This window comes from Babylonia areolata, chromosome 30 (assembly GCF_041734735.1).
Source record: "Babylonia areolata isolate BAREFJ2019XMU chromosome 30, ASM4173473v1, whole genome shotgun sequence".
Taxonomy (NCBI): domain Eukaryota; kingdom Metazoa; phylum Mollusca; class Gastropoda; order Neogastropoda; family Buccinidae; genus Babylonia; species Babylonia areolata.
This window is the reverse complement of record NC_134905.1, coordinates 9,851,786-9,865,770: the sequence shown is the minus strand read 5'-3', so window position 1 is coordinate 9,865,770 and position 13,985 is coordinate 9,851,786. Positions and strand designations below refer to the sequence as shown.

The window sequence follows — 13,985 nt, the reverse complement described above, 5'->3', positions numbered from 1 at the left end:
TATACGAGAAAACAGACAGTTATCCTATTTATATAAATTCAGTTTGAAATGTAATAAATATTGGTTAACATTATTGAGAATGCATGAGTTTAGATTACCTCACAAAACCTATAAGATGTTATTTGATCTTGATGCATGTGGCAGAAGAAACTGGGCTACTAGTATACACTGGAAAATGTGTTTCAAATTATTTTTTTTTTATGGCTGAATCAAGGTGTGAAGTGGGTTGAGGAGTTTCTGTAGATTTTCAAAGAAAGGCTTATGCTATGTAGATGGCAAGAACGGGATTTCCATGTTAACTCTTCCGTTCCTATTTTTCTATGAACCATTACTCCCCTTTGTTCCGAGATCCCTACCATACGTATATTCCCTTCATTCCTGGATTTAGAGAAGAGAAAGAAAGTATGAAGCAGGGTAATTATTTCGGAGACTTACGGCAATGCGGCTCATTACAGTACACTAAGATTGTCATATACTGTTTTGTCATATACTGTTGTATACAGAATTGATGTGAGAAGTTATGAGTGACCCTGTTGACACTATAGGGTGACATCTCTGGTGACACTCAGGTGTAAAACAGGTGATTTTGGAGTAAAATACAATGCATACAAGTATGTACCACATGCAGGACAGTGTTTTGCTTGAAGAGTATGCACATCATACAGGTACTTACCGAGTAGTGCCTCATATGTATCTCAGTGCCACACTGCTAGTCATATCCATGAAAAACTGTCACAACTGTCACTGCTATTGTCCTTATCACATGAATGATTTGAACTTTGTCTCAAAGAGAACATATTCCTTTCACTCCACTAGCAGGCAGTGAGCCAGAATCAGATCATTATCTACACAATTCTTGAACAAACCTATTCAGAAACGATACTTTCTCTAAATACGCATGTCTGTGTCACAGTCATCATGTAATATATCACACAAAGGTGACACGTGTGATATACCTTGAAGCAGTCATGCCAGATACTGCACAGATATACACCACAATTTTCACACTTGTTACTTTTTGAACTTATAACCCGCTATCTGTGCTTCTGTAGCAACAGCTAATTGCACTCTGTCCTCGTCATTCATTTGAAACAGATCGAAATCATTATCTGTTAGAGCGTTGTAAAACTTATCATTAGAAAACTGGTCAGAATCCAAACTTTCTACACGTTCCATTTTTCTGTGTCCGTGTGTCTACACAGCACATCGGCAAGAATGTAGAAGCGGCCACTTTCCCATGTCCTAGTGGGGTGTCTGGCATCCATTCCATTCATAAACACTGCCCCACTAGTTACCCAGTCAAGGATAGATGACAGGCGCTGATGACGCGACTCGTGGGAAGTTCAAAGCGCTTACTGCGAGAACTGATTTTCTGGGCTGCAGGAAGGAAAGGGGGAATTCTCTGCTGCATGGTCTTCCAGCCTCCAGGAATGAAGGGTAAAATTCCTGTGAACTGGAAAACCGTGCTGCAGGGATGAAAGAGTTAACAACAGTGAAAGATTTAATGTTTACAAAACATTTTGTACCATACCTGATGTCAAAACCAATTTACCGATTAATCTAGATATACTTGGTATTTCAGAAATTGCAAAACATAGTTACTGTTTTAGAGTACATATTGAATAGTTACTGTTTTAGAGTACATATTCAATCTGATTTATTATGCCCACTGTTTAATAAAGGGAAAGATGAAGTGCACTCTGTTCTGTCCTGTCCTGTTTCACTTGAGAGTACAATACATACTGTGAAATTTTATAAGTTCCTTAGTCAGTTTAGATTGTCTTTATTTATAGCATCTACACACGAACAAACAATCAGAAATCTCTCATTTTATCTGTACAAATATTTTAAGCTTTGGTCAACTCATGCGTCTTGATTTACTAAGCTTGTACTACTACTGATGTCACATGTATAACTTTACTGAGTGCAGTTAAATAAGTATCTGTCATTTATCTGTATTATGTACTACTTATCTGAATTTATGTTGCTGGACAAAGTACGATAATTCTCTTGTTCAATTTTTTTCCTTCTCAAATGTGTTTTTTTTTTCTTTTTCTGACACCTTTTCATAAGGGGCAATGTCCTATAAATGAATAAATCATTCATTCAGTCTTTTACTTCACTGATTGCAACTAAGTTGTTAAATGAAGAAACTCCTGACGCCAGTTTGTGTCTCTGTGTGAGCAGGAAGAAGCGTGAAAGTGGACAGCACTCACCTCCAGAAAGCTCCAGAAAGTCAGGGAAGAAGAAGGAGCGGAGGAAGCTGAAATGCCGGTCAGCCTCCTCCTCCAAGTCCTCCCCCTCACCCCATGCGGCACTCAACAAAATCTTTGAGGAGTGGCAGTCCCAGCAGAAGACATCAACTGCACCACCACCACCCTCCTCCTTTACATCCAAACGACGCCTCTCTTCAGTCAGCAACAGTCGGCATCGAAGAAGAGCCAGTTGCAGCAGTTCATCTGGATCATCACGATGGACACAGAGCCAGAAGAGGAAATCTCGATCACGGTCAAGGTCATCTTCCAGAAGCAGCAGCAGCAGCTCTAAGTCATGCAGCCAAAGTTCATCGACCTCTGGCAGTAAACCCCAAACAAAGTCTTCCTTTGGCACCACTTTGATGGACACGTTTCTCAGCAAAGGCGACAGAGCTGGCAATGCCAACAGAAAGGAGAAAGTGGGCAGTGGCACCAACAAGTGGGATGATCTCTCCACCTACATTGGGGAATCCTCCCACCACCTGGAGACAATGCTTGCTGACCTGCGGCAGTCGAAGAAACAGCGTTCAAGAAGCCAGAGCCCCAGTCAGAGCAGCTCCTCTGACAGAAGTCTGGACAGGAGGAGGAGGAGTCCACGACGAAAGCGGAGCAGAGATTGCAGAGACAGCCGTGATTGCCGAAGAAGCCGAAGTCATCGCAGAAGTGGATCCAGAGATGACTGGTTCAGCCGGAAAGAGAGATACAGCCGGGAGGGCAAGGGGTTAAGGAGAGGTCGCCGAGACAGCCAACAGGTGATGGAAGAGTCACACCGAAGCAGAGATCGACACAGACACAAGGATGGCAGTCAGAGTGGAGAGAAACAGCTGTACTCCTCTGAGCAATCATGGCGCTCTAAGCACAAAGACAGAAAGAGCAGCAAAGAGATGAAAGAGGACAGGAGATACAAAACAGATCTTTATGAGAAGGATGGAAATACAGGTTACAAAAGTGAGACTTCAAAAGACAACAGAAAACCATTTTGGACAGGAGAGACAACAAAAAATCCTGATGTGCCAGAAATGGACAAAAACAGAACACAAGGAAGTGTCCTGGATGGCAGAGCAACGTTGCAAACTGGCATGAAAGACAAAGACTTTATGAGAGCCTTTGCTGAAGACAAAGCCCAAGCACCAGAAGACAAAGATGGGCAGAAGAGCCATGATGCTTCATTCCTGGCAGACCAAGGGAGAGCGGAAGAAATTGCTGCCATCATTGCAAAGAATGGCTCACTGACGGTACCATCAAAATGGGATTCGCCTACACGTCGCTCACGCTGGGATACGAGAGAGAGTGAGGATGGTGATGGTGGGCAGAAACAGATCCTTGTGGTGACAGAAAAGCAAGAGGCCGCTGGAACTGGAATCAAGACGGCGGAGCAAGGCAAACGAGGGTGGACCCAGAAACCGCAGTCCCACTCACAGCCTGAAGTTCCCAATAGATGGACAAGATTTGATCGCCTTGTTGCTCCCGCTGAAGAGACGTTGGGGAAAGTGTCCATCCTTGGTATGTCTACCAAGGTCAGGCCCGCTGGTGTGTCGGCGAAAGACAAAGACTTGGTATCATCCATGTCCTCCAGAGACGAGTCATCCTCCTTGTATCCAAAACACAAGGACGTTGAAGCCACCAGAAAAAATTCTAATGACCTGCTGATGGACAGCAAGTGGACAGAGTCCATTCTCATCCAACAGTTAAAACCTGAGGCAGCTGGAAGCCAGGTGAAAGAAGGGACGATGAGCAGAAACCTAAAAGACAACTTTTCGAGCAAAAAATATGCACTTGAGTTGTCCACTAAACAGGGGAAAGACATTCTGGCAAAGGATTTCAAGGAATTGGTTCCTAGCAGATGGGATGAAGATGTGTCAAAAGAAAATGCTGATGGAAAGCATGATTCCTCAGTGAAAGCAGGCAAAGATGAAGGGTCTTACAAGTGGCTGACAGAAACAGAAGAATCTTCGGTGAAATATTACAAAGAGGGCTCTGAAGAAACAATCACTAGATGGTCACAGCAGGATTTGTCTAGCAAGAAAACCAAAGACACATCCATCAGGCGTTCAGTGAATGACAACAGGTCTGAAACAAAGGAGCCTGGGGGCTTGTCTGGCATCCAGCAGAGCAAAGAAACCGTCAGGGACGTACAGAGAGAAGCAGAAGACAGGTTGCCTGGCAATGATAGAGATGGTGGAGGGCTCAGGAAAGGATCGAAAAGCAGCAGTAGGTACAGCGAATGGTCAAATGAAGATGCCCCCAATAAAACCGACCTTGAAGACATCCACAAAGACCAGACACTCTCTAAGAGGTCCAAAGAAGAGGCAGTGGCAACCAGCAAGCCTTTGGAAATAGCAGCGACCAAACTGTCTAGAAAGTGGACAGAAGAGCAGCCAGACACAAGCTCCTCTAGAGATGTGTCCAGCAAGTGGACCAAGGTGGAGATGGGGGCAGAGAAGGAGAGTACTGGGGTGGAGGGGGGACAGGCCCGAGCGGGGGCTGAAGGTGAAAGGGGGCGGGTGGGAGTGGCTTCAGACCGGGTGTCGGAGCTGAAGGAACTGATGCTGCAGCACCTGACCCTGCAGCGCCTGGAGCTGCAGCACCTGTCCCTTAAGGACCTGGAACAACGGCTGTGCCAGGAAATCACTGACCACATCTCCACCAACAGCCCCACCACTGCCTCCGACAGTGGCAGCCAGTCGCGCCCTCCCCATCACCTGGAGGGTCCATCAAAGGTCAAAGGTGGTGGCGTAGAAGAGCAGGCTGGGACAGAACCCCCTTCTGAGATGGGAGACACGAGGGAGCAGTCGCTGAAAATGATCGAGCAGTCTTGGGAGATAAGCGGAAGTGGGAGTAGTGGTGAAGCCAAGACTGCTTCATCATCCTCAGAGACTCGTGAAGTTCGCAGGAGTGAAGAGCGTCTTGGGGCGAGACTGGATAGAAGGAAACGAGATTCTGAAAGGGAAGTGCGTGGGCAAGATCTACATTCCCCAGAACACAGCAGGAGGCAAAACAATACTAAGAGAAGCATCGGCAAGGATGCCAGCCCTTCACAACAGACGGAGAGGAGGTCAGGGAGAGAGAAGAACATGAAAACCACCAGTCAGACTGACAACGTACCCTACACTTGTCCGCCCTCGTCAAAGACCAGCAAGGCAGGCAGGTACTCCCAGAGAAAGGAGAGTGAGGAGAGGGAGGAACGATACCCCAGTGACCTAAAAAAAGATTGGAAGTGGAGCCCCATGGAGCATGAAAAGTACATGGTCAAGACCAGTTCCCATCACAAGGACGCCAGCATGTCATCATGGATAGAGAAGATTATCAGCAATGTCGACGTGAAGCCTTCCAGCAAAACCAACCGTGGGGATGTGGACATCCGCTTCCTGTTCAGAACGTCATCAGGCACGGTAGATTCATCCTTCTCTCACCAGCTCATCCCAGACAAGCAGTCCTCCTTATCTTCACAAAAGAGGAGGAGGAAATCCTCATCTTCTTCCTCAGAACGAGACTCTGGCTGCACCAAAAGAGGACATTCCAGCCACAGACAGCAGCCAGAGGCCAAAGAAAAGTCAAAAAAGAAGAAAAGACTCTGTTCCTCTTCCTCCTCGTCATGGTCATCTTCCACAGATAGTGGACAAAGAGAGAGGCTCCGTTCTTCAGCACAGAAGAAGAAAAGACAGCATAGCTCTTCGTCAGCTTCTTCCAGTTTGGACGACCGCCACCGCAGTTCAGAACTGACACACTCTTCCTCACGCAAAAGGAAACGATCATTCAGTTCTTCCTCGTCGTCGTCTTCCTCAAGTTCAGACGATCGACAGAAAAAGAAATTAAATCGAGGAAAGAAGAACAAAAAACGTAAGAATGAAAAACAAGAAAAACATAAGAATTTCTCCTCCTCCTCTTCTTCATCCACTCCATCTCCAAAACGAAAAAAGGTGGAGAAAGTGGGCGGTAGTTCCCTTCAGAAACACAGGTCTGAGGTCAGCCAGCAGGGAAAACCTGGCCCATCTGGCAAAACTGTGACTGACTTTCACTCTGAAGATGCCAAGGTAGTGGGTCCCCAACTCCCCCAGCCTGCTAAGAACAAGTTGAATGAACTGGAAAACTTTCTCAAAGAACTCAAGACAAAGAAAAAAGAGAAACTGATGGCTGAAGGGAAGGGGAAAAAGGTCTGATCCCCCCTCTCCTCTGCCCCTTCACCTTGTTTCTGATTCTGATAAAGATACACTTTGCTGGTGAGGGGTTGAGTTTTGGTGATGTACTGGTATTCTGTTTGAAAGGAACTGATGATTTTAATTGGATTCCTTTCTTTTAATGTGTAAAGTGGACTCTGTTTCCATACTATTCAGGTTTTTTGTTTCTTACATGTGTTTGAATGTTGTTCCTTGGAGTGATGTGTGTGAGTGTGTGTGTGTGTGTGAGTGTGTGTGTGTGTGTGTGTGTGTGTTTTGCCTGAGTGTGAAAGAGAAAGGGAGAAAACACCATTCTCATGAACCTGTTTAACACATTTGTAAGAAAATAATTTGGAATATCTTATGATCACAAGCAACATGATGTGAAGTTGTTCTGATCTTTTAAGAGTTGTGTCTGTTTCTGTTAGTATTGTTCATTAACAGAGTGTCTGTGTTAGATTTTTTCCTCACAGTTACATTTGTGTGCTGGACTGAATGGAAGTTGTAAGAGAACGTCAATTACGTGAAGTTGAAAGAGTACATGTTGAACACAAAGCAGTTTTCAGTGACAAAATTGCACACACACACACACACACACACACACACACAGAGTTACGTTTTGGGGGGTGGTTTGGTGACTGGATCTTCTTATCACCAAATAATGTGAGGGGCAGTCATATAATGTGGAGACATTGTCATGGCATATTCTTCTGAGATTTCATTTTGCTTTGTGTTGTTGACATCTTTTTGTCCTGACTGTGCTCTGCATAGTTTCTGCATTTATTGTGGATATTAAAAAATATTACCAAAACTTTCACATTGTGTTTAACTTGTCATTTTCAAACATGTGGTTTTAATTATTTACTGTAATTTGTTTTATGCATTTTTAAATGTTTCAGTTCCATTTTAATACTTTTTTCATATGAATATCTTTGAGTCATCTCTTCAGCTAACAATGTCATCACATTCCTCTTGGATTGCACGCTTTAGTTTGTAAATTTGTCGCTTAATACAATCTTTTATGTAGTTTTCAGTGACTACTGTGGATACTTCTGTAGCACATATCCTGTCAGAGACAAAGTTCGAAGTGCTTCAAAACAGGGTCATTTGCACAACAGGCTGCATACTTGGGAACCGACTGACAGCTACCTTTGGGCGCTCATTTGTTTCATATTGTGACATTCAGTCAGATTTCAGTCACGCGTGCGTGCGCACGCATGCGTGGGCGCGCACTCGCACACGCACACGCACACACACACACGTACATAGATTGGATTTAATACAAATTTTGACAGGGACAAATCTCTTGTTGCTTTGGGTTTTTTTATGTGCACTAAGTGTATGCTGCACACGGGTCCTTGATTTATTGTCTCATCTGAATTTAGCTTTATTGATCTTTATTCTCCCATTCTGTTTACTAATTTCATTTGTGTATGTTGACAGTTGTCATCCCATAGTTTGACGAAAAATGGAGTATGTGAAATGAAGACTTAAGTGTGTGTGAATCGTTTTGAGGAGGGATTTCTGGTTAATTCAAAATCCTGTCACACATACTGGTGTTTGTAGACATCTTGCGTATGTATAAATTTTAATAGTTGAATATTATCATCAAGAAATAAAAAGGTAAAAAAAAAAGAGAATTGTTTTGAGAACAATGAATTAGAAACGTTTTTGGGTTGCAGCTACTCCCAGTTGTGTTGGTTTTTCCTTTTTTTGTGTCATTTGTTTTGTGCTTCAACGTGTTTACCTTCAGAAAACACACCGAAAGCACTGTTCTAAAATGCAAAAAAGGAATTTGTCTCAATCGCAGCCAAAGGCATTGAGCAAACCACCTCTTCGGGTATATCAATCGTTCTCAGTGTGATCGACAACGGACTTGGGCTAACAACACTTTCTCAAAGCAGCCTCCTAAAGTTAGAATTCAAAATGAATCTATGATCCTCGGAACAACGAAAGACACTCCTAATGAGACCATGCGATACCTGCTCGACTTTCCTTCAATGCAGGCCAGAAACATGCAAGAACAGTTTCAGACGTATTTCAGAGCAATAGAAAACCCTCAAAACCCACTGTATGATGCAGTTAAGAAACCAAAAAGCAACTGTCTGAGACACGAAATATCATGGACAGGACAAACGCAAGACACAACCCAGCTTGTATGCCAGCTACAAGACCTGAAAGAAATGACTCAAACCACACCCATTTCAGCCGTTGAAGTCCAACGTCACAACAGTCCCACTTGGCCTGATGGGGTGGACTTGCAGTCTGTGAGTGAAGGATGAGGGGGACGACGGGAAAATGGAAGGTGGGGATGGGAGTGGTGTGGGGAACTGGGGTGGGGATGGGGGTGGTGGAAACAAGGTAGAAAAGAAAGGAAGTTTGTTCCAGAGTCCTGTTCCTGAGGTCCAGGTGGAGACGAAGACAAAGGAAGGACAATCACCAGGAAAATTAGTCACCAGAAAACCGGAGGCGCACACCTACACCCAGGGTGAAGAATACAGACACCACACAGACCAACACGGAGGATGAGGGTGGTGACATAGGGAAACAAACCCACAACTCCTGACTCTCAGAAGGCATCCATCAGCTCACTCGCTGGCCCAGCGACCCGTCTCTTCCCAAAGCTCGGCTCCAAAAGCACAGAAATATTTGTCTTTCCTTTCCCACTACATAGATTATGACCCAATGTCAAAAGTTCTGAAGTGAACATGCAACACACACACATCGCAAGAAATGCACGTGCATCAATGCAGTGTTGAACAAAATATTCGAGAGAGAGAACGTACACACACGAACAGACATCAATGAACCGTGACATTGCTAAAATTAACGAACAGAAAGGGGGTAAATAAAAGCATTTCTTTAAAAAAAAGTTGCTGTTTTTTGTTTTGAAATCTATAACTGAAGGTTTGAATCTCTTTGGCCATGATTCAGTGGTTCTTCACATCTTCTTTTAAGTCGGCTTCTTGTCTGTGTGTGTGTGTGTGTGTGTGTATGTGTGTGTGTTCGTATTTGTTTCTTTGACTGGAAAATATGGTGCAGGTGAAAACATAGTGTTCACGAAATCAAGCGTAATCTATCGTTCTACAGTAGGTATACTAAGACAAAAACGAAAATCGGTGTACTTTCTACAAGATACAAACTGCTGAAGCATGGAGAGGCGGATCACGGCTGACCGGGGTTTTGAATGTTTCTTTTGTCCAATAAATCTGGATCACGAGTAGCAGCTTTTTTTCTCAATAATAACTTCGAGTCAAAAGTTTAGAAAACAATCGCAGACATACGGGGTTGGTGGTATACATGGTTTACGAAAAAGCGTTGTCGCTCCCCCGCCACACGTTATTGCAATGTGTGAGGAAGCGTCCCCTTTACTGGTATTCAAAACCTTTCCTTTGTCATCGGGTTTGGTTTCTTGACTTTTTTTTTATGACACAAATCGTGGAGTAAAATTTGAAAGAGAAAAAGAAGAGAGAAAGAGGAGAATGACGACAACGACGACAATGACAATGATGATGACGTTAGCGAAGAAGTCGACGGTGATAATACTGAAACTGACACTTACAATTACATATTTATTGCAAATAACAACCTCAAATTCAATATCGGAATTTGACCTAACAAGAAAAATATGGCAAAGTATATAACACATACAGAAATAAACAGCAAGATTTGACTGATCTTTCCAGAAGGATGTTGGGAATGATACAGAAACAAAACACATTTGTAAATAAACGCGACAAAAAAACCAAACAGTTGTTTCATGATGATTTAATAATCAACAGTTCGTTTTAGTAATGCGCTATAATACGAGCAGAAGCAAGCTCTCATCGCTTCACAAATCCTATAGTTAAAATGAATCGAGCATGATACAATGAAATAGAAACACGTGAAAGAGTCAAAAGCACAGTTTATAAAACCCATCAAATAACATACTCTCGATACAATTATTACACTCCGGCACATATACACAAAGAAACTTCAGTCAACAGCTAAGAGCAATTACAGTTAAAATCTGTGCATGCAGTCTATAAGAAGCAACGATAATTTTGCATACTAGGGAATCATTCTATGGTGAAATAAAGTTATGGACACAAGTGGAATTAAATTTCGTTGTTTGTTGTGGTACCACTTTTCCTACACATTTATTTAGAAAGTGACTTCATTTCACGCTAGTTCATCTCTTTGTTATCAGCGATTCGCATCTTATGTCTCATTGAAATAAGCTTCTTGATTTCCGAGAAACCACTCCGGACACGATTTTAAAAAATGCGGAGTCAAAGAAAGAACACGAAGTAAACAACAACAACAACACTGTCCTGTCTGTCTATCCTACCTGTCTGTCTGTCCTACCTGTCTATCCTACCTGTCTGTCTTACCTGTCTGTCTATCCTACCTGTCTTACCTGTCTGTCTATCCTACCTGTCTGTCTATCCTACCTGTCTGTCTGTCCTACCTGTCTGTCTTACCTGTCTATCCTACCTGTCTGTCTTACCTGTCTATCCTACCTGTCTGTCTTACCTGTCTGTCTATCCTACCTGTCTATCCTACCTGTCTGTCTGTCCTACCTGTCTGTCTTACCTGTCTATCCTACCTGTCTGTCCTACCTGTCTGTCTGTCCTACCTGTCTGTCTTACCTGTCTGTCCTACCTGTCTGTCTATCCTACCTTTCTATCCTACCTGTCTGTCTTACCTGTCTGTCTATCCTACTTGTCTGTCTGTCCTACCTGTCTGTCTATCCTACCTGTCTGTCCTACCTGTCTGTCTTACCTGTTTGTCTGTCCTACCTGTCTGTCTGTTCTACCTGTCTGTCCTACCTGTCTGTCTTACCTGTTTGTCTGTCCTACCTGTCTGTCTGTCCTACCTGTCTGTCCTACCTGTCTGTCTATCCTACCTCTCTGTCCTACCTGTCTGTCCTACCTGTCTGTCCTACCTGTCTGTCTATCCTACCTCTCTGTCCTACCTGTCTGTCCTGTCTGTCTGTCTATCCTACCTGTCTGTCTGTCTATCCTACCTGTCTGTCTATCCTACCTGTCTGTCTGTCCTACCTGTCTGTCCTACCTGTCTGTCTATCCTACTTGTCTGTCTGTCCTACCTGTCTGTCTATCCTACCTTTCTATCCTACCTGTCTGTCTTACCTGTCTGTCTATCCTACTTGTCTGTCTGTCCTACCTGTCTGTCTATCCTACCTGTCTGTCTGTCCTACCTGTCTGTCCTACCTGTCTGTCTATCCTACCTGTCTGTCTGTCCTACCTGTCTGTCTATCCTACCTGTCTGTCTGTCCTACCTGTCTGTCCTACCTGTCTGTCTGTCCTACCTGTCTGTCTATCCTACCTGTCTGTCTGTCCTGTCTGTCCTACCTGTCTGTCTATCCTACTTGTCTGTCTGTCCTACCTGTCTGTCTATCCTACCTGTCTGTCTGTCCTACCTGTCTGTCCTACCTGTCTGTCCTACCTGTCTGTCTATCCTACTTGTCTGTCTGTCCTACCTGTCTGTCTATCCTACCTTTCTATCCTACCTGTCTGTCTTACCTGTCTGTCTATCCTACTTGTCTGTCTGTCCTACCTGTCTGTCTATCCTACCTGTCTGTCTGTCCTACCTGTCTGTCCTACCTGTCTGTCTTACCTGTTTGTCTGTCCTACCTGTCTGTCTGTCCTACCTGTCTGTCCTACCTGTCTGTCTTACCTGTTTGTCTGTCCTACCTGTCTGTCTGTCCTACCTGTCTGTCCTACCTGTCTGTCTATCCTACCTGTCTGTCTGTCCTACCTGTCTGTCCTACCTGTCTGTCTTACCTGTTTGTCTGTCCTACCTGTCTGTCTGTCCTACCTGTCTGTCCTACCTGTCTGTCTATCCTACCTCTCTGTTCTACCTGTCTGTCCTACCTGTCTGTCTATCCTACCTGTCTGTCTGTCCTACCTGTCTGTCTATCCTACTTGTCTGTCTGTCCTACCTGTCTGTCCTACCTGTCTGTCTATCCTACCTCTCTGTTCTACCTGTCTGTCCTACCTGTCTGTCTATCCTACCTGTCTGTCTATCCTACCTCTCTGTTCTACCTGTCTGTCCTACCTGTCTGTCTATCCTACCTCTCTGTTCTACCTGTCTGTCCTACCTGTCTGTCTATCCTACCTGTCTGTTCTACCTGTCTGTCCTACCTGTCTGTCTATCCTACCTGTCTGTCTATCCTACCTCTCTGTTCTACCTGTCTATCCTACCTGTCTGTCTATCCTACCTGTCTGTCTGTCTATCCTACCTGTCTGTCTGTCCTACCTGTCTGTCTATCCTACCTGTCTGTCTGTCTATCCTACCTGTCTGTCTATCCTACCTGTCTGTCTGTCTGTTCTACCTGTCTGTCTGTCCTGTCTGTCTGTCTATCCTACCTGTCTGTCTGTCTATCCTACCTGTCTGTCTATCCTACCTGTCTGTCTGTTTATCCTACCTGTCTGTCCTACCTGTCTGTCTATCCTACCTGTCTGTCTGTCTCTTACCTGTCTGTCTATCCTACCTGTCTGTCTGTCCTACCTGTCTGTCTTACCTGTCTGTCTATCCTACCTGTCTGTCTGTCTGTCTGTCTATCCTACCTACCTGTCTGTCTGTCCTACCTGTCTGCCTGTCATACCCGCCTACCTGTCTGTCCTGACTGTCTGTCCTATCTGTTTGTCCTGTCTGTCCTACCTGTCTGTCTTACCTGTCTGTCTATCCTACCTGTCTGTCTGTCTGTCCTACCTGTCTGTCCTGACTGTCCTACCTGTCTGCCTGTCATACCCGCCTACCTGTCTGTCCTGACTGTCTGTCCTACCTGTCTGTCCTGACTGTCTGTCCTACCTGTCTATCCTGTCTGCCTGTCATACTTGCCTACCTGTCTGTCCTACCTGTCTGTCCTGACTGTCTGTCCTACCTGTCTGTCCTGACTGTCTGTCCTGACTGTCTGTCCTACCTGTCTGTCTGTCCTACCTGTTTGTCCTGTCTGTCCTACCTGTCTGTCTATCCTACCTGTCTGTTCTACTTGTCCTACCTGTCTGTTTATCCTGTCTCTGTCCTACCTGTCTGTCTGTCCTACCTGTCAAAAAAACTGCACAATCACGTTATTCATAAGTCTTCATACAAGAACATAAACAGATCCGACAGCTTTTAAACCCCAAACAAATTTATTTGTACACCATCAAAAGTCAATACACCAAACACAGACGAATGAATCTTTTATATAATTCTGGATACACAAAAATTGCATTAACTCCCGATCAAATTAATTCGATGTCCCCGGGATACGTGAAATAATCGACAGAATCCACTCACGACAACAACATTGGCAACAAGGAATGAGACAACTAAATGACTAGACTGAGACTCAAATGATTTATTCAATTAAGGCCATAGTCTCATATGAATAGAGGATAACAGAAGAATTTACATGTACTTGTAGTTGAAGATAAAATTAATTATGAACAGCACAGCTTCTTCCAGGCTTGACGAACAAACACCAAAATTAGGCTACAAGTGTTTCTGAGTTGAAATGCTCCACAAGGATAAAAAAAAAAACGCCAAAACTACGAAAAGCGTCTTCATCATTCGATGTCAT

The 13,985-nt window shown here is 44.1% G+C and overlaps 1 protein-coding gene across 3 annotated transcripts in view; it reads left to right on the top strand.

The window, feature by feature from the left end:
* Positions 1-7,939, top strand: part of LOC143275203 (uncharacterized) — an 82,432-nt gene extending 74,493 nt beyond the window's left edge. For 2 of the 3 annotated variants that reach the window (XM_076579176.1, XM_076579177.1), the window contains one exon: positions 2,188-7,939. In XM_076579176.1, the coding sequence (XP_076435291.1) occupies positions 2,188-6,415 (4,228 nt within the window). In that variant the 3' untranslated portion in view covers positions 6,416-7,939. The remainder of the gene's footprint in view (positions 1-2,187) is intronic. The other variant, XM_076579174.1, reaches the window with a different exon arrangement.
* The last annotated feature ends 6,046 nt before the right edge of the window (positions 7,940-13,985 follow it).